This window comes from Equus caballus, chromosome 1 (assembly GCF_041296265.1).
Source record: "Equus caballus isolate H_3958 breed thoroughbred chromosome 1, TB-T2T, whole genome shotgun sequence".
NCBI classification, from domain to species: domain Eukaryota; kingdom Metazoa; phylum Chordata; class Mammalia; order Perissodactyla; family Equidae; genus Equus; species Equus caballus.
In genome coordinates this window covers 135,973,807-135,993,646 of record NC_091684.1, presented here as the reverse complement: position 1 = coordinate 135,993,646, position 19,840 = coordinate 135,973,807, and the positions used below count along the sequence as shown (strand labels likewise).

At 54.2% G+C, this 19,840-nt stretch overlaps 1 protein-coding gene across 20 annotated transcripts in view; it reads right to left on the bottom strand.

Moving 5' to 3' along the window:
- The window catches only part of TLE3 (TLE family member 3, transcriptional corepressor), a 49,770-nt gene extending 38,183 nt beyond the window's left edge, over positions 1–11,587 (bottom strand). For 13 of the 20 annotated variants that reach the window (XM_070269428.1, XM_070269458.1, XM_014733737.3 and 10 more), the window contains exons 1-4: positions 10,450–11,536; positions 9,802–9,902; positions 9,224–9,287; positions 8,202–8,246 (exon numbers count right to left, since the gene is read on the bottom strand). In XM_070269428.1, coding sequence (XP_070125529.1) covers positions 8,202–8,246; positions 9,224–9,287; positions 9,802–9,902; positions 10,450–10,473 — 234 coding nt within the window. In that variant the 5' untranslated portion in view covers positions 10,474–11,536. Of the gene's footprint in view, positions 1–8,201; positions 8,247–9,223; positions 9,288–9,801; positions 9,903–10,449 lie in introns of all 20 variants that reach the window. The other 7 variants (XM_070269416.1, XM_005602961.4, XM_070269462.1 and 4 more) reach the window with 3 other exon arrangements.
- Between the last annotated feature and the right edge of the window lie 8,253 nt (positions 11,588–19,840).

Sequence of the window (19,840 nt, the reverse complement as noted above, 5' to 3'; positions counted from 1 at the left end):
CCCAGCCCTCCGTCACACCTGGCTGGGTGGTGGTGGAGGAGTCTAAAACCAAAGCCTTCAGGCCAACTGGGAAGGAAGAGTCCCCTGCCCTGCCGGCAGTGTTCCCAGGGCTGCAGGCCTTGCAGGAAGGACTCCTGGTGCATTTGGGGGAAGACGGAGTAGCACTCCAGTGCCAACTAAAAAGCATCTTCTCCCATTGGGCTAATAGAGTTCTTACGCACAATTTAAAAAAAAAACAAAACAGATGAAGAGCTGTGAATAATGGTTATCAAGGATTTAAAAGGGCAATGAGATAAGGCCATAACTCTTGGAGCTCCGGGCCCAAACAGCCTGCCAGGGCATGACAAGCAGAGTTCACTAATTTACCCTCCAAGCCACCACCCCTGCTTCCTGCTACAGTTCCTCTCCTTAATCCAAATTCAGCAGGTTGACCATCTCTTCCTCATTCCCCATTCCCCCACCTCTCCACTTTATCCTCTTTCCTCCCAACTCTCTTTCCTCATGCCTCTCCTTTCCTCATCTCACAAAAAAATGCCTAAGCTATATTAAAGACACTTTAAATCAAAGCTTTATGATACTTTTACATTTCTTTCTATAATCATGACTTTTGCAGCCAACCTGAGAAAGACTTGTATCCTTTCCAGAAAGTCCATAATACTATACAGAGTCAGGGAGAACACCAAACTGGGGCATAGTCCTCGAGTGCCCCACAAAGTGCACACTGTGCCCCCAGAGTGGGCCAGGCCCCATGCTGGGCTCAGAGGCTGCGGCGAATACAAACTGGTCCTGTCCCTCAGGGACTCATGGCCTCGTCATTCCACCCCGCTCTGCCCCAGCCCACCCCCAATTTAAGAACACAGCCCTCCAGGGCCCCGGAAGGATGCGGGTCATCCTCACACCCCAAGCCTTTCCTGCCCTGCTCTGAGGCTTTCATTGTGGTGTTTGTGTCTCCTGGACCCCGGGGCCCTTATTCTAGGTTCCCAAGATGAAAAGGCCTAATCTGCTTTGCCAACAGTCAAGTGCTATCAGTACAGGAGGGCTCTATTATTAAAATCCAGAATGTTTGGAAGATCAAAATTTTCACTCTTTATCCTCAATAAAGGCCTTGTCCTGGGATTATCTGGTGGTGGTGGTGGCGGTGGCGGCGGCGGCGGCAGCTGCCCCAGGACCCCAGACCCCCGCCTGCGTTACTCACATGCTGGATAACTGGAGGGGCCGCCTGCCTCCCACAGACAAGCCAAGCCGATCCCTGCTCCCAGTCTTCGCCAAGAACAGCCGGCCTCTAAGAGGACAGGGCAATGGCCGCAGCCAGACTCCAGGCCCCAAGAGGGCTTCCCCGGCCTCTCAGCCCCACTTCTGGTCTTTCCCAATGCTGGGAACTTGGTTCCTTCTTCACCCTTTGAAGGACGCAATTGGTAAAGGGGCGCTTTGGTGACAGCGGGTGAAGGAGCCTCTTTCCGACAGCCTGCCGCACCTTCAGAGTAATGAAGTCGGCCAGGGCAAAGGGGAGGGGGTGTTCACGCTCAGGGAAAATCTCCAGGGCTGAGTAAATGGGACTCCTGCTTAACCCCCTAAACTGGGATGAACCCCCACTTAAGAATGTAAGTCTCTGCACTACCCACCCTCATGGTTTCAGAGGGGCCTCTGCACAAGAATCTGATTTGAACCAGGCTTAGAGGTCTTTGGATCTGACTCTCCAACTGGCGGACCCCTCCCCCAGTGCCCCCACTAATGTGGCCTCTGCTTTACTCAACATTCACAGGGACAGCTCGGAAGCCCATCTGCCCCATCCTCAAGCTGACTGTGCAACATCCTTGGCAAACAAAAGAACTCAAAAACAACCTTAGTAGGAACTGCAACTCCCCCACTACCTGCTTGAGAATGCCAGGGCCGAAGGACCCTCAGGGGAGGCCCAGGCCCACGGTCTGCTGTCTGCAATGGAGGGTGCCTCAAAGCGACAAACCCGCCAACAGTCCTCACTGATGCGGAGGCAGGAAATTCCCCCTCCCTGAGTTTCTCCTTAGCCCCAAGTTGAGAGGGAACATATATTTTGAAAGACGAAAGAAAGAAAAGAAAAAGCCAAGGGAGAAAAGCAAAGAGAGAAGGGAAGAAAGCATCTTGGCCGTGAGTCTCAGAGAGCATTTGTTGAAAACAAGATATTGTCCCTTTAAGCATATAAAAACAAGGCCCTTGAGCACGCAGTTCTCACTCTGGTACACAATTATGGGTGCTTTCAGCTGTCTAGCACTACTTCAAGTGCTCTCTTAAACCAGACTGTCAATGGCATGTTGAAAGCTATTTTGCTGGCTGCTATCATTAATAGCAAAGTGGAGAGCTGGGCTGATGAGAATTAAATATGGGGGAGGGGAGGGTCATAACCAGTCATTACAGAATTACCAATATGAGAATGGAGACAATGCCACTTTGGGGAATAAAGTTCAAACCAGCACATTATGGTGGAGAAGCAGGCGGGGGAGGCCACAGACTGCGTGGAGCGTCCCCTACCCCCACCTCGGCAGATGGACTCGGGCCAGCCCTGGAGAGCCATATGGGGCCGGAGGAGCCACAGAGTCGGGAGTGTGAGAGCTGAGAGGCCCTGGAGATCACTTTGCTGCAAAATGTCACCACCTCGCCTCACTCCCCAAGCGGAGCCCCCCTCCGCATCATTCCGAAGACTTGTGGACTTGTGGCTTCCGGAACACACCTCACTGCCTTTCCAAGAGCCGCCGTCCCCCGTGGAGGAGCCCCCACTGCCAGCTTCTGCCTACAAACCCCTGCCTGCCCTTTAAGACGAGGCTCAAGTGCCAGCCCTTCGGGGTCGTCTTCTCTCACCCGGCTCCCCTTTTCCAGCAAGAACAAGCCGCTCAGTCCCGGGTGCTCCTCCTGGGACACTCGGCCATTAGCACTTACCTCACTGCATCGCAATGACTTTAGATGGAGGGAATGGTGTCTTACTCGTCTGTGTGACCAGCCCCGGCCCTCACCCAGCACCTCCCAGGCCCCTAATAACCGTTTTGGGAATGAGTCCAACGCCCTTGTATTACTGATGAAGAAAGTGGATGCTGAGCCGTAGGAGGAAGCCTGCAGAGCCATAGCCAGCCCACAATTAAACCCCCACCTCCTACTCACAGGGCTCAGGGAGTCGGAATTCCACCCTCTGACAAGCCGGGCAATTCTGAGTGAGGAAAAACCAACATGTTTCCTGGGCACCTACCACGTGCTGCCTGCAGAGAAGGGGCGCTGGCAGAGGGGCATCCTCCATGCTTAGGACAATGAGATAATGAGCTGCGAGAAGGGACATCGGGCATGCCTGCCCGATCACGGGGAAACTCCACTGAGATCTGGCCTTTGTGTCCTGGCGGCCCAGTATTTTGTACAAACAAATGGGATAGAAAAACATTTTCCTGTGCAGGAAGGAAAGGGGAATTCATTTCTTGACTGACTCATTCCTACAACAAAATGGAAACGAAGGGCCTCTGACACAGACTAGACCCTTCCTGTGTTGGGTGGGGAAGGAGGAATCCAGAGAGAGAAAGAAGAGCTCTGTGCTCTGGGGGTCCTGGTCCAGAGAGCTCATGGAAAGAGTTTTAAATTAGGAGCCAGGTCCCCACACAGGCTCAGTCTCCTGATCCATAAGTAAGGACAAGAGACCACGTGCCCATCTCCCAGGTCGTTTCAGTGATCAGGCGTACGTGAACGAAGAGAGCTGAAGATGTACACGGCCCCCAACTCTGTCAACTCCATCAGCAATTAAGAAGAGGGGTCCAGAGAAGGCTGGGTGGAAGGCAGTCCTGAAGGGTGGGAGCTCTTCCTGGGTGAACAAGACAGGGTGAAGGGAGCTTTGAGCTCAGCAGACCCCAAAGCTGAGCGAGGCTAGTACCCAGGACAGTGAGAGGAGCTGCACGAGTAGAGGGGAGACCGTTCCAGAGGAGAGTGATGAGGCAGGAAAAGTCAGACGGAAACCAGCACACAGAGGGGTTCCTGGATGCCAGCACTCTGGGCAAAAAATGATACTCGAAGGAATTTCTTTTTAGCTCAACCCAGACACCAAACAGGCACCGCCCTACTCTAAGGACGAGTGTCCCCCCTTCCACTTGGAGAGTGGTTCCCACCTTCTCCCTTCCAAGACAGACTCAACTCCTGGCAGGGTCACTGTAACCTCGCCACCTGCTGGCTCCCTCTAGCCACTCGCACCTTCTCGATGGTCACAGAACTTCAAGCAGTTGTACCTAGAGATCTTCCAGTCCAAGCCCCTTATTACTTAGGTGAGAACACCCCGGGGCGGGGCGGGGGGTGGTGACAAATGGAGATGTCCCATCTCCCTCTTCAGTCCTGTGTTCACGGCCAACCCATGGCTTTCTGTATCCTCAGGTGAAAATGGTGACAGGTTTTTACCACTTTTGCTCACCTGTGCACCGTATCTCTGGGATTGCTAGTCACGTATCCTGTATACTACTATACACATCAAATCAGTAGTTGTGCAAATAGCCAGCAATTCGGAAGAGGACGACGGGCAAAGAGAGCTCAGCTGATAGGGACTGGGGGACTTTGGACTTTGGTGTAGCCAGGTTTGTAGCCTCAGCCTCTTCAGATGATAACACAGAAAGAGGCAACTGTCATTAAAGAGACAGAGCATGATTAGTTAGTAAACGAGCACTCTTCAAGTCTTGAGTCTTGCTGAAAAGAGACCTGGGGTTGGGAGGAAAGGCTGGTAGCAGCTATGCCACTATCACAAGACTATATGCCTCTGGAAACATCAGCTCCCATCTCTGAGACTCGTTGTCCTCATCGGTAACTTGAAAGGTTTGGATGAGAAGTCAAAGGACTCTCGGTTCCAGGAGGAAAAGTTGCTGGGTTTACAGAAAAAGGTGACAGTAAAGTGTTGGCATGACACTGTCCCCAAACCAAACCTCAAGTCCTCTTTCAAAATCTCGGTGCTCATGGCCGAAGGGTGAAAAGATGGCTTGAGCCAGCTTCCCATAGCATCAGTGCCTCAAACCCACACACAACCGTTGGTCTGAAGCGCTTGCTTGTAAGCTGGCTTTGTGATTTGTGGCTGACATTGGAAAGCCTCTGCAGGAACAAGATGGGGACTGATGAGGTAGCTGGCCAGCCATCGGGGCCTCCCCGGCCTCAGAGAATCACCCGGCACTCTGCCTGGAAGCAGGGGCTTGGAGAGGTGGGTGACGTCTGACGTCTCGGGCCAGAACCGTGATTCTGCAATCTTTGCTTTACCATAATTAGGGAGGGAGGCAGAAGAGGAGGAGGAGAAACCATTTATTACTTCTCTGGGATTCGACAGCTTGGAAAAAGAATGAGAGAGAGCTAGAGAAACAACCAGGAAGAGAGCCAGCCACACTGAGTTTAACCTCTGGGTAAAATAAAAATGGACTGGATACCCCATCAGCTGCCCTCTCTCAATCCTTGGGCCCATCTGGCAGAACCTGAGGTTCCCAACTAATAAGCATTTCCCAGAGAGCCAACAAAGATGGGCTTTTTATAAAATACATGGTTGTAGTGGTGGTGGTAAGAGAATGTGCATGTGTGTGTCTGAGTGTGTGTGTGCAGGCTGAGGACTGCCACACTTCTCAAGGTGCTGGCTCTGGAGATCATCTCTTATATAAATGTACAGACAGTCCCCACCCCCACCCAAGCTTAAAGATGAAGAATCCAGCCTGTTTGTTCCAGGCAGATGTAATCACACGAACAGTCAAGTCTAGAGGGCAGGACACTGCATGAATAATTCAAGCACTCCAGTCACTTGATTGTGTGTGCAGATAAAACACCAGTCAACCGCTAAACAGGTCAGCTGATAAACTTGTTTGCTCAGGCCTAACCACCATCCGCCAAATGCACCCAAGACCCACATTGCAATTAGTGGCCGGGTTTTCTGCTGCAGAACCCTCGCCAGCCCAGGGCGTGGACAGCCCCATTAGGTCAGGGTTGCATTTCTGAGTGAAGGTTTCTTCACCTCCTTGCCTCTTTGTTCCTACACAGCCACAGGGCGATTTCACCCAACTCAGAGATTGCCATAAACCCTGCAAAGGCACCTCGCTGGGAGCACACACTTGCATGCCGGGAAGCAGGCGGGGAGCTGAGGCTGGAAGGCAAAGGTGAGTGGCATGTGAGGTGAAGCGCCCAGTTTGGGAATCCAGAGGCTGGGGTTTGAGTGCCAGCTCCGCCCTCCTGGCCTCTCTGAAGCCTCAGTTTCCTCGCCTATAAAAAGGGGGCAAAGAATCCATTTATCTGCCTCTGGCAGCTGAGAGGATTAAATGAGACGATGTAGCCAAACCTCAGGCATTCTCCCCCTAAGAACCCTGTTTGGGGAACAGCCAGAAGTCCCAGATGCACACAGCTGCTCTTGATGCAAACCCCACCACCAAATGCGTTAAGATGGTTAACTCTTACTGGGTTCAGAGTGTCCCCAGGATTCCGGGAACAGCTTTGCTCCACCAAGGTGCATTCTTTGTGCCAAAGAACCATCCACTCACAGACACGGGGAACACCACCCATGCAAACCTCAACATGCAACGACATATTATACCTTAATTACGAAGCTCTTAGAATAACTGCTGCTATAAATTTTAAACCTGGTGCAATTACCCTCTTTAAACACACCCAAGATACTAAGTGCTGAGAAAAAAAGGGGGGGGGGGTGGATAAAGGGAGGAGGTGGCACCTTGCATAACACCCCAAGGTCCTTCAACACCTGGGACCCCAGCTGCACTTCATGCATTCTTACTGGACGAGTCAGACCCAGTCAGTTCCACCTAAAGGTGGGCAGAACCTATCTCTATCTAGTCCGTTCTCCCAAGGAGAAACATCCTTACGTACAAAGCAGCGTCTGTTTGTGATTTCTGTGGCTCAAGAAGTAAAAACCTGGTAGCCTTCATGTGCCTTCCTAAGGAGCTAATCCCTCAGGAAGCCACAAGCTGGCTTCCCACATTGCTCAACACCCTCAGGCCCCTTTCTGGCTGCCCTTCACTCAACACTGGGGCTCCCTCCAGGAGGGCAAAGGAAACCACACGTTCAAAAGGCTCTCTACGAAACCAATGGAGCGGGCAAGAGCCGACAAGCATTCCAGGGGTCACCTGCCCTTCTCACCTGCCCTGGGTCCTGCCCCCTTAAAGAGCAAAATTTAAACCTTGTAAACGACTGTTAATTTAGAGCAGAAAACCCATTCAAGTCACGGTCACCAAGGGCTAGAATGAGTCAACAGCCTTCTGAGATTTCAAGAACACCAATTGTTAAAAAGAACAACCGGTCTGCACCATTTATACGTGCCAAGTCAACTCTAATCGCCGGCCAAGCCAAATTACAGGCAGCCTCTCCTCGGAACACAAACACACAAACAGGCCTCTCCCACAGCCCAGCCTAGCACCCGGACTAGTTACTGATAGGCACCGAGATAAAGGGTGTTTGTATTTGCTTGGTTTGAGGGATACTGTTATTAGAGCACTGACAATAGCAGGTAGTTTACAGATCCATCAAACACCACCACACCAGCTAAACTGGTTTGACTTCAGGATTTCAAAGCTGAGCTCAACTCCCAGCCATCTCAAAAGTCCCGGCTAGGCTGCCCCCAGGCAAGTTCCTTCACCCCTCAGCTTCAGCTTCCTCTCTGTGAAATGGGAACGCAGCTGCCTTCAGACTCAGATAGCAGGAGAAAGCTGCCTTAGGACTGGAAGGCACTGGGGTTGTACTTCATTCCGACTTTACGTTTTTAAGCAGTTAGTGACTAGTTCCCTTAAATTTTGACAGCTCAGCTTGGCGTTTAAGACTCTCGAAGTTTAATCTTATCGAGGCAGAACATCACATTTTTGAGTGAGCACAAAACACACGCACACCCCTCCTGCATTTCCTCTTGAGAATTTTACACTGAAATAGATGAAAGCAGCCTGCCACCTCTGGGCTGCAGGAGTTTATAAGGAAGATTTTGAAGGTACAACTTTCCCTTTGCTCCCTTATCCTCCACCAAGATCCAAGACTCGACTAATTTCACAAGCTCAACGCTAAAAACTCACCGCGACCAAGAAATCAGCAAAGCCTCAGACCCTGCATTTCAAGGACCCGATCCATTCTCCTCAAGAAGTAAGAGAAACAGAAGTAGGCTCACTTTCAAACAGGAGGGGCCATACAAAATCCATGTATTATGTAAGTTTTAAAAACGAGCCCCATTTTTTAAAGAGAAAAGCACTTACCTGCTTGTGCATTTCAATGTTCAAGCCATAGGACATCTCATAGTACTAAAAGTAAAAAGAGCTGCCGTTAACAGACAACACAGAAATCTGTTCATTTTCCAGAATCAGCTACTGGGAAGGTTCAGGCCAAACCATACTTTTAGGATACATTTGCTTAAAAAGTTTAAATCAAACCCCAAAGCCAGCTATCGAGGGGTTTAAGAGCTGACAGCGGGCAAGTGTTCTTCTCATCTCAACACAACATTATACACACAGGAGTAAGAATAGCTAGGCTCTCCCTCCCACAAGCACCACATGTGCCATATACCCTGTTTATACAAGATTTGGGCTCAACAGGGAATCCTGTGTACACTGGGACCCTCTTGTCCTCTGAGAGTTATTTAGCAACGTGTCGAAGGCCTCTTATGTGCAAAGCAGTGTAGGGAGCTGCGCTTAAGTGCCTTCCATGCCCTCTCACAAACAGAAGATTGAAACTTGCTGGAAGAGACACTGGAAAAGGGAAGACAGTCTACCTATTGCCCCAGGGCTGACAAGATTCTCTGTTGGGGGATCCCTGAGGAGGGGAGTGGAGGCAGAGCACTTTCAAAGGCTCCTCCAGTCTCAGAAAACCCTGGAGAAGGAAAGGGGTAGGCGGAGAGGGCTTACGTCCCACTCTGGCTAGACCCAAGGGCTGTACAGTTTCCCAACGCTGCCAGGAGGTCTCTGAGAGATTTTTATCCAGTCCTGACGTGGGCTGATCCAATGCTATCTAACTAGCCAAGACAGGGCAACCAGCCCTCGGGAACCTTCAAAGCAGAGGGGCACAAAGGCAGGGTAGAAGTGCTGGCCTGGGGTTTGGCTTTCTCCTGCTGCTCCTCCTCTCATCCACCCTCCTCCAAGTGGCCGGCTAAGGGAGGCTGGGGCAGGGTGGGAGGGCACTCCGATTACACCCGCTCCCAGGGCTGCCCTGCGGCGGGGCCCGAGGTGGGGACCCAGCTCCAGTCTCCCCAGACCCCCTCCGGCCCCGTGGGGCCGCCTCTCACCATCACATAATGGCGCTGCATCTCTGTCTTCTCGTTCGCCAGCTTGTCATACTCCACTTTGAGGCTGCGAGGGCAGGAGGAGCCGGCTCAGGCCTGGCGCTTGCAGCCTCCGCCGAGGCCCCAACCGAAGGGCCTCGGGGAGCCATTTTCCACTTCCCTGACACCCCCCCGGGGGTACCCCATTATCCCGGAGCCTCGGGGAGGAGTAGGACTCGGGTCCCCGCCACGGGGAGGGGAGTGAAACAACTTGAAACTTCCCGCGGCCGGGCAAGTGGATGCATCGCAGCCGCCGGGGGCTGCACCCTGACGCAGGCCCGCGACCCCCAGACCCACAGCGAGCCCGTCGGCGACCCCGACCCCCACCCCGGGGGCCCCTGTGAGCGGCGCGGGGAGCCAGGAGGCTGCAGGCAGCAAAGGGTTAAGGCGCCGCGCACGGAAAGGGGAAACAAAAGGCGGAGGCCCCGGCTGTCCCGCCGCCCCGGGGTCGGGAGCCCCCTCTGTCCCCGCGGGGGGTGGCAGGAGCGCCAGTGGGGACGCCCCCTCCCCGCCAGGCCCAGGGCGGCCCCCACCGGCCTTACCTGTGATACTGAGCTTGCAGGAACTGGAATTCGTCTTTGATCCTGTCACAAGACTCAGCCACCGTGAATTTAAATCCCGGCTGCCCGGGTTGATGGGGAGCCTGGAGCCCGCGAAGACAAGACAGGGGAGGGGGCGGGGGCGTCAGACGCGGCTCCAAGCTGCCCGGGCCCCTCGGCGGCTTCCCCCGGCCTCCCCCCGCCCCTACCCAACCAGAGAGGCCACCCTCAGCCCAGAACCTTCCCAGCAAGTTTCTCAGCTCCCCGATGGGGCGGGGGAAGGGGGGCGCCCCAATCTCTCCCTATTGGCCGGGTCTCCCATCCCTTTCACCAAGGGGCTCCCATTCCCAAGTAAGACGGGGGCGGTGGAGACACGCCGGGTGAGTTGAGAGACTTAGGAGAGGGGGCGGGGGGCAGCGTGAAAACAAACAGCTCCACTGGAACACAGGCAGCCCCCCACGCCACTCCGGCGGAATTAACCTCCTCTCTCAACGGCGCCCGCCCCATTCCCATCCCCTTTGTGTGAGTGCGCGCACACACACCCCCCACACACCATAAAGGTAGCAACAAGCAAAATGGAGGTGCCAGATAAACTGCCTCGTTCACCCTGCCATGATAGATGCTTAAATAAACCGAGTTGCAATTACTCACCGGATGTCTGCCTTGCGGATACATGGCAGGGAGGGGTCGTGATTCCGCGAGCGTGGAAGCGCCGAGAGCTCGGGCCGGGGAGGTGCGGGGGAGGGGGGAGCCAAGCCCGAGCGGGGGGCGGCCGGGAAACCGAGAGCTCGCCCCCGGCCCCCCCAGCCCGCTCTCGCAGCGAAATCCCAGAGTCGGGCGCCCGCCCCAAGTGGAGACAAAGAGCCGCGGAGCAGGCGGCAAAGTCGTCGGCGGGCGCCGAGGCCGGGCGGCGGGCGCGGGCTTTGTGCGCCTAGGGCTCGGCGGGCTGCGGCCGGCCGCCTTCCCCCGGCTGCGTGGAGCGCGTCAGAGCCGGGGGCTGCGCGGACATCGTCGTCTCCCCGGCGGGTCCGGCGCGGGGTCCCGAGGCCGGGGGCCCCTCCTGGGGCGAGCGCGGGCCCCCGCCGGATCACTCAGCGCGTCGCGCCAAGAGAGGGGCGCGCCGGGGCAGCCCCAGCATCCGGGGCGCGCGGGTCCGATCCCAGACGCGGCTCTTGGCGAGAAGGAGGAAGGAGGCAGGCACCGAGGTGGCGGCTTGGGGCCGCAGGAGAGCCGGAGGGTAAGGGCGGGAGCCAGGCGCGGGCGCTTCGACGCCCCCCCTCGGAGAGGAGAGCCTGCTGTTCCGTCTGCTACTGCCGCCGCCGCCGCCGCCGCAAGCCCTTCCCAGGGCCGAGGAAACTCCGGGCTCAGTAGGTGCAAATCAACCTCCCTGGCATCCTAACTCCAGCGGGCACAGGAAACCTCCGTAAAGGGGTCCTCGCTGCTCCCAGCTCGAGCGCCGCGTCCCCAGCGAGGAGCGCTCGGCGCCGCCACCGCCGCCTCGGAGCGCGCAGGCAGGAGAGCGCTGGAGAGGAGACGCAGCTCTAGACCGGGAGCTCTGCGGCTTCCTTCCTTCCCCTCGGCCCGGCTCTCCTCTCCGCGCCCCGACAATCCCCCCAAACACACGCCCAACACGCACACACACACACACACACACCAGAAAAGTGCCCCGGACCTTCGGATACCACACACAGACAAGCGAGGGGGACGAGCACGAGGTCTGAACTGCCGCGAGAGCAGTTCCAAATAGGGACTGAAAAGTAACAAAATAATGTGGCAGCTTCGCCCGGCGCTGGCCAATGGGAACGCGGGGTCCCCACGTGGGGCTGCCGGACTCGGCCTGCGACTGGGCGCCGCCGGGCGCGACGTCACAATGCCCTCTTGTGTCTAAAACTATGCATGAAAAGTAGCAATCAGGCCCTACCCGCTGGTGACTTTCGCATGGGAGTGAAAAACAGCGCTCCTCAGATCAGGAATTAACCGAAAGACATATAATAAATAGATATATATTATAGTCCTAGGCTACTAGAGGTTTTTTCCGCCTCTTTTTTTTTTTTCCCACGATCTACTAGCAAATAATTATTTGGCAGGAGGGGGGAAGAGAGAAGACAGAGGAATAACAACAAAAGAAAAAAACCCAAGCTGTACAGTCCTCAAAACCTGTGGCTGGTAGTAATATATCAGTTTATTCTGCAGTGGCGGCGAACGATTCCTCCCGCTAATCTCATTAGGTCTGCAAAGCAGCCCAATTAGATACTATAAAACAAACAGAATCACTTTGTCACTTTAATGTTTTCACTTCACAAGATTTAGGACAGATAAAATGGAGGCTCCCAAAGTTGCTTCCCACCTTAAAAAATTTGCTCGTAACTGAGGTGTCCCTTTCTTTACCCCTTCTCCTGCCCAGCGCCACCCCCCTACTGGCCCCCAGCTTTTCGTCTTTGTTCATTCGTCCTTCTTTTCAGAAAGCCAAATAAACAGCGTCTTTGATGTGCGACGGCTGCCTATGAGTAGTCTGAGGAACTCTTGCTTGGCGGGCAGCACAGATGGAAGGAAGGGCCCTGCTGCCCGCGGACGACCGGCTCACTTCGCGCTGTCCCCACTCGGGGCGCCTTCCCGGGGGGTACAGCGACGCCCTCGCCGCAGCTCCTGACTGCGCGCTGAGGCCGGAGGAGCCGAGTGAGGGACGGGGTGGCGGCCCTGCCCCGCTGCGGCCCGGGATCTCCGAGTTCCAACCCGGTTTACTCGGCCTGCTCGCGGCAGTGTCACAGCGTCGGCGGAAGCCTGTGGAGGGGCGCGTGCGCGAGCCTGTGGGTGTCTCGGCCGCCAGCCTCGACGCCCCGGGAGGCGCAGACTCTCACCCGCCCCCACGCCTCCAAGGCTCCCCGCGCGGTCGCACAGGCCACTCGACTCCGGGGGCCGGTTTGCCCGCAAACCGATAGCCTAGATCTCCTGCCCTCGGGGTTACATCAGGGCACACCGGCCACGGGGACGCGGCCCTCGACCTGCTTAGAGGTTGGAGCCGCCGCGCCCCAGACCGCGCAGGCACCGCAGGTAGGCGGGCCCAGGTGGACCTCCAGGGCCCTCCCGGGCATCTCCGAGAACCCGCACGCACCCCGGGGCCGGCGACGGGCGCGCGCGAGCCGGCCGCGCGCCCCTGGATCTATATTTTCCCCTCATTAGGAGCCGGAGTTCGCTTTTGCATCTTAATGAGGAGCTGCGAGCGAGCGGGCGCTCGGAGGCCAGTGCGCAGGGAGTTACACGTGAGCGCCCGCCTCGGAGCTGAACCTCCCTGCGCCCGCTCCGGCCGCCAGCCCAGAACCGCGCTCGTCTCTTCATTTATTTATTCTCCTAAATAAAAACATAAATCGTGTGCGGCGAGCACTGAAGAGGGGGGTGGTGAGAAGCCGGGCTCGACAGATGCGAGCATCTGGCCGCAGCATTCATTAGACACAAAATGGCTCCTTTCTGGAGCTTCCTTTTCCCCTCCCCCTTCTCTGCCCTCCCCCTTACGTCACGGGTGGGCGCACCCGCTTCTACCCGCCCCGCCCCTTTCTCGCTTCTGCTCCCACGTGGGGGCCGCTGGCTCCGCCCCCAAGTGAGACCCGAAAGACCAATCAGAGACTGCTGAAGGGACTCTCAGTTTCTGATTGGTGAAGCTACCGGGAGCTGTCAGTCCGCGGCCAGAGCTGTCAGTCAAAACCACGCGGGGTGGGGGAGCGCTGACAAATGCCGAGGCTTCTGAGCCTCCCGCTTGCAAATAGTGCTTGGAATGGCTGCTTAATTAGCTTTGAATGGCTTTTCCTTCCAGCTCAAACAATCTGTCACTACCATGTGGTATAAAGGAGCCATGCATAAAAAAGTAAGCAGAGGCTAAATATCAATTTGATTTTGTGTATCAAAGGAATATTTTATTTTTCTCCCTAGTAATGAAACGTATCAATTTAAATAATAAAAGGTAAAAACACACACACAAGCCCCCCAAAAAAAGAAAGAAAGAAAAAAAGAAAAGAAAAAAAGATAGACAGAAAAAAGAGAAAAAAAGCAGACTCCACGGTTCTCCGACTTCTGCGCACGCCTGAAACGGGTAATTTCTACGGCCCATGTTCAGGAGGGAGCCTGAAAGATCCCCCCGCCCCCTTAAACTTGCATTAAGTGTTTTGTTGTTGTCGTCCAGAAGTCTAGGAGGAGTGATGGGGGAGGGGTGGTCTGTAAAAGGGGAGGTGGGGGCGGGGAGGGGGAGAACTTTAAAGGGAGCTCTTTGAAGCTGCTAATCAAAGTGGAGGGGGTTTTGAGATCCCCCATAAACTGAGGGTCCCACAGCAGGTCTCGATTTAGGAGCTGAGAGGAGAGGCGGGAGAGCGGGTGTGCGTCTTGCCCGGATTTATTAAACACAATGCCTTCAAGATGCCCGGGACTCGGCGCCTCGTCGGGCCTCCCTCTCCCAGCCTCACTCTGGACTGGCTCCGATGGCGCCCGCCAGCAGTCGGCCGACAAGCCCGGGCCCCGAGTCCGGGTCTCTGCGGACTGTGGACAGAAGAGCACAGCAGTTCCGTCCCGGGTTTGGGCGTCGCTCCTACCCCGATGTCTGCGCTCCTGGGGACCCCACGATGCAGGGCGCTCCAGCAGAGCAGAGTCACGTCAAGCTCATCTGTGAACCCCAGCGCGAGCACCCGGCCGGGTACAATGGAGGAGCCAGCGGCTACGTGCGATAGAGGTGGTTCGGCAGAGCGCAGCCTCCTCTGCCTGGCCAGGCTGGAGGACCCTGTCACGCCGTCAGGAATGATAACGGCTCTAGAATGCTTAGTGTGTACAAGGCAGGGCGCGCTACCCGGGAGAGAACTCTGCATCCTCACCTCACTCCTGAGAGAAGCAGCCTGGCTCGTAGCCCCATTTTATAGAGTGAAAAAGAGAGGTTGAGAAAGCTCAGTAATTTGCCCCAAGCTGGGCAGAGGTGTCAGGATTCGAATCCCGGGCAGCTGGCTCGACTGCCTACTTCGGCGCCCCCTTTGCTTGCACCCACGAGCTGCATCGTGTGAGCGCTCGCTGAAGGAAAGGCATTCATGCATTCATAGTCATTCATTCATTCATTCATTCCCAGCCCTGTCTGAGGGTCTGGCTGTAGGGTCAAAGGCCCAGCTCGCCCACCTCTGCCTCCCTCTCGCTCCGCACCCGGCGTCCCTCCCAGCTCTCCTGGGCTGCCTGAGCCCAGGGCAGGAAGCAGGGTGGGGAGGTAAGTAACGAGGCCAGCCCCCCTTTAACCGCCCTACCCCCCACCCCATGCCACCCCGCAAATTAGGAAAAACAAGGAGAAAAATAAATTTCTTTTATGCTCAAGAAAGAGAAAAGAAAATAAAAAACATGTATACAACACCCTGTCCAAAAGCGCTTGACAATTATTTTTAAGGAAGGAGGGGAGTGGAGAGAGAGTTCAAACGTTGCTGTCTCCAGTTCTAATTGGAAACGTTTCAACTGTTTATGTTACAAGAAGTGTCAGGGTCATTTGCTACCGGAGAGCTGACTTTTCATTGGCTGCTTAATTGAGTACCTCGGAGTCCACCCCACGTGGGAGAGGAATTCCTGGCACATTAAAAAAAAAAAAAAAAAAAAAAAAAAAAGTCACCCGGGTGAGACAGAAAGCCCGGCCTGGATTTGCAGAGCGGAGGCCTCCCGAGCCCTCCTTTGGGGTGCAGGGTGGTTGGTGGGCAGCTGCTTGCCAGCTCCGAGAGCTGCTCCTCTGGTTCTTTAAAAAGCATAGTCAGATACTTCAGAGAGAGTGTTAATATGTGTTTTCTCCCTTTCTCAGGAATTGAAGGGTTTGGCTCAGGTCAGCCTGATCTGCGGCCTCCTGTTTGAGGAACTGATGCCAGTGCCTGGGGTGGGGTTGTGAGCCTCTGCCTGTCATCCCTTCCCCTACAGCCTCCACTGGCTTTGGTTTTTTGGAGGCCTCCCCTTGGGACTGCCCAGAGAGAAGAGGAATCGCCCTTGCCCACCCTGCTGTGGTTGACTCTGTAAGGCTCCTCTGCTTGGGGGCCTTTAACCCCATTGCTAGGGCAATTTTGTCCCCCTACCTTCACCTCCCCTACCCACCAGTCATCCCAGGCCTTCCCCAACAAGTGAGCACCTTACCCTCCAGCAAGAGGTAAAGGATCTTTTGTTTATTTAGCAAATTCTTACGTGGTGCTTACTCTATGCCAGACACTGTTCTAAGCACTTGTCAAATATTAACACACTTAATCCTCTCACTATGAATGAAGTGGTTGCTATCAGCATCACCCCTGTTTCACAGAGGGGGCAATTGACAGGCGGTACTACAAGGACTTGCCCAAGGTCACTCCAGTGGCTGATGGACTTGAACCCAGGCAGTTCAGCTCCAGAATCTTCACCACCACACCTCACTGTCTCTACAAGTTTGGCTTTCCTGGGAATGCAGATCAGGGGGCTGTAGGAAAGACCACAGGAAACTGGAGGACCCCAGGAAGTCCCACAGGGAGCCCCTATAGACCTCATCCTGGAGCCACCTCATTTCAGGGAAGGGGACTGAGCTCTGAAAAGGCAAGGGACTTCCCAGGGTCTCCGGACCCCTCTTCCAGTTCTCTGGCTGGTCCAAGCTATGTGACCTTGGGGGATTTATTTAATCTTGCTAAGCCTCCATTTCCTCATCTGTAAAGTGGAGATAACAATCCTGTCCACCTCAGAGGACTGGCTGAAGGATCGATGGAGATAATGCATGCAATCTACTTAGTTCAGAATGTGGCACATTAAGTGATCAATAACAGTTAGCTATGGTGGCCATGACGATGATGTAGAACCATCAACTGATTCCATTTTCTGGGGGCCTGCAGAAGAGAGGAAGATCTAATGTTCTCTTCCTTAGAGGAAACAAACCAGGCAGTAGTCCCAACCTTATGTATAAACAGGTAGCCCAGCCCAGGTGGGAAGGCCCAGCTCCCCTCCCCTGAGCTCCCGCAAGGCCCTCCTGAGTCATTGGGCCTTGCCCTCCCTCTCTGGAATTCCCATTCTTTATCAAGGTCCTCTCCTGATCTGGGACATCCCTACTGCCCAAGGACCCCTGAGGCATGTGGGGGAGGGGGAGGAAAGGGTCCAAAGCAATTCAAAGCTAAGCCCTCAGGAGGTGTGGGGGATGCAGCTAGAGAAATCTGACTGGACAGCAGTGGAGTCCACAGCCTTTCTGAGAAGACAAGCCACAAACGTGAAGTATATGACTACAAAATGGTCCGGTTCTGAGGGAGAACAGGAATTGCGAAGAGGGTTCTCGGAGGACTTCCTGGAAGGGTGGAGCTTGAGCTCAGCCCAGAAGGATGGACAGAAGTTCCAGTAGGTAGAGGGGCCCGGATGAGCAAATACTTCCGGCAGAAACCCTTCCCTCGCCCTCAGCCTGCACAGGTGCTTTTTGCTTCCTTGGATCCTTTCTTTGTTTTGCCGCCTAACAAGGCATCCAGCTTACTATTCTAAGACCCTTCCCCTCATCTCCACTTCCATTTCAGGCTCTAATGAAACCTGTCTCTGCGTGCCACTAAGGTCAGGAGAGAAGAATCCACTCATCAGTACTGTGTGGCAGCCCTCACCTCGGCATTAGTAGGCCTGGGGATGTTCAAGGACCTTGGGCAAAACCCTGACATTCTCAGGGTCTCGATTTCCACATCTGTAAAGTAGGAATATTGGCACCTGATTGCTTACCTGGTGAGAATTTACAGAAAGCTTACTCTTTGCAAGACCACTTTGGAGGTACCAAAATCTAAGGGAAGCCCTTGCCTTTGGGACATATGCAAGCCCAGACAACCCCTAATGCCAGGCTGCATGTACGCCCCAAGAGCTAAATAGAGTCCATGCAGGAAAGCAGTATTGAGTAGAAGGCTGGGGGTTGATGATCAGGGAAGCTGCCTGTAGGGGGTGGCCCTTTGCGGCTAAGTGGAGACAAAAGTCTCAGGAGAGTTCCAGATAGGGGCAAAGATGCCCAGCCAGGAGACTAGAGAATACTGGGGATGATTTGGTAGCTCAACTGACAGAAGAGGTCATCACCTCTCTATAGAAAGATCTGGAAGCCAGGCAGTGATTGACAATGAGCCTCTTGTGTCCACCTGGTACTTTGTGGGGGCAGGTGTGCAGAGTAGGCGTGTGATGTGTTTGCTCACCTGTCTTTAGCAGAAGCATCAGACTGGAAACATTCTCCCCACACCCCATCCAAAGCCAAGCTGAGCTGCATCCTGCTGTTCCCAAGGTGCACTTTGCTGACCTCTATTGACTAATGGTGCAGGGTTTCCATGCCTCGTGCAGAACCGGGTAAATATTTATCGAAGTGATTGGGCGTCCTAATTAAGAGATTTGTGCCATTTCTTTCTTCCCTTTTTAAGGATTCAAAGCTGAGGCTTAGGAGATTAAGAAATATTTTGCTGGTATTAATGCTTCCAACTTCACAAGGGTGAGGCCCGTGCTGCAGGAATTATCCAGGCCGCCGGAGGGAGTGCTCTGCAGCCCGACCCTGAAGGCGGGACTCTCACCCAGCACTCCTGGGCTATGTGGTCCGGGGAAGGAGAGAGAGGAGGCTGTCTGCCTGACAGCTCGAATTCTCACTTCCAAATCTGTTCTCAGCTTTACATCGTTTCAGTAAATGAATTTATAAACGTGTGTTTGTCACATGCATGCAATAGCGAAGAGTCTACCAAGTGTGTTCATGTACACTAGTGGTTCACAACTGGGAGGGGTTTTGCTCCCACAGGGACATTGGGCAATATCTGGAGACATTTTTTGGTTGCTACAACTCACGGTAGGGGTGCAACTGGTTTCTAGTGGGTATAGGCCTGGGATGCCTCTAAACGTCCTATGGTGCACCGAACAGCCCCACAACACAGAATTATCTGGTCCCAAATGCCAATAGGGCTGAGGTTGAGGAACCTTGACATATGCCATCTCATCTAATCTTAACACATCGAGTCGTTCTCTGTGTCCCTATTTTGCAGATGAGCAAACCGAGAGGCAAGAAGGAAAGTATCACGTGTGCAGGGAGAGAAAGAGTGGTTGCTGAACTCAGACCCTCTGTCTTCAAACCCTTTGTCAGGGTCTTCAGACCACTTTCCCTCTATTCTCAGTGCTCTCTCTACTAGAAAGTATTTAAAACTGACCAACTCTGGGATCCTACCTTGTGTAGGGTTTAGCCATTTTAAAGGTTGCCCTACAAATGAGAAATTATGTAGTCATTCAAATAAAGTCCCTCTGTGAAGGGCTGGCTCTAGACAGGCCCTGGGAGGCTTTGGCAGCTCCTATAGTGAGGGCAACAGGCCTGGGCCCTCTGGGCACCTGTGTTACACTGGAAAATAGTCAGAAAAGTAGTTGTTGGCCCAGCTCTGAAAGACGTCAAGGTGGAAGGTAAGTAGAATTAAGTTGTGTGGAGTTTGGGAGGCAGGGCTGGCCCAATAATGGGGTATAGTTTGCCTTCATTGAGGGTACCCTTCCTAGAACTGAGGTTCTGCAGGAGGAAGACAGGGGCCACCAGAGAAGGGGCTGGGGCGGGGGCTGGGAGTCAGAGAGAAGATGGAGACAGAGACTTGAAGGTCTAGGTAGACCCTGGAATTCTGGGCACACAGAAAGGTGGGGACAAGAGAAGGGCGAGGGGACTTCAGTTGTAAGAAAAGAAGAAATAAGGCAGATAGATCATTTCAGAGTTTTATGTTGGAATAGAATTGCGGAAAAGACTCTTTTTGAAAGTCTGGAGGTCAGACTGGCTATCTGACCATTAACCCACTGCAAAAGGCACAAACCAAACCAGCACCACCTTACTTTTGTGTGTTCAGCTTAAAGCACTGTCGTATCTATGGACTCACGGGTGAGCCTCAGCGTGAAGAGCTGGGAAATTATCCCCATTTGATAGATGAAAAAACTCAGGGGCAGAGAGAGTTCAGCGGTTTGTCCACCACCACACAAGTTGATAATGGCAAATTCTGACCAGAATTAGGCCTTCTTGCACTGGAAAGAACTCTTTCCATAGACCAGTCTTGTTTCCAAATCTTGCTCTAAGGAGGTCTTG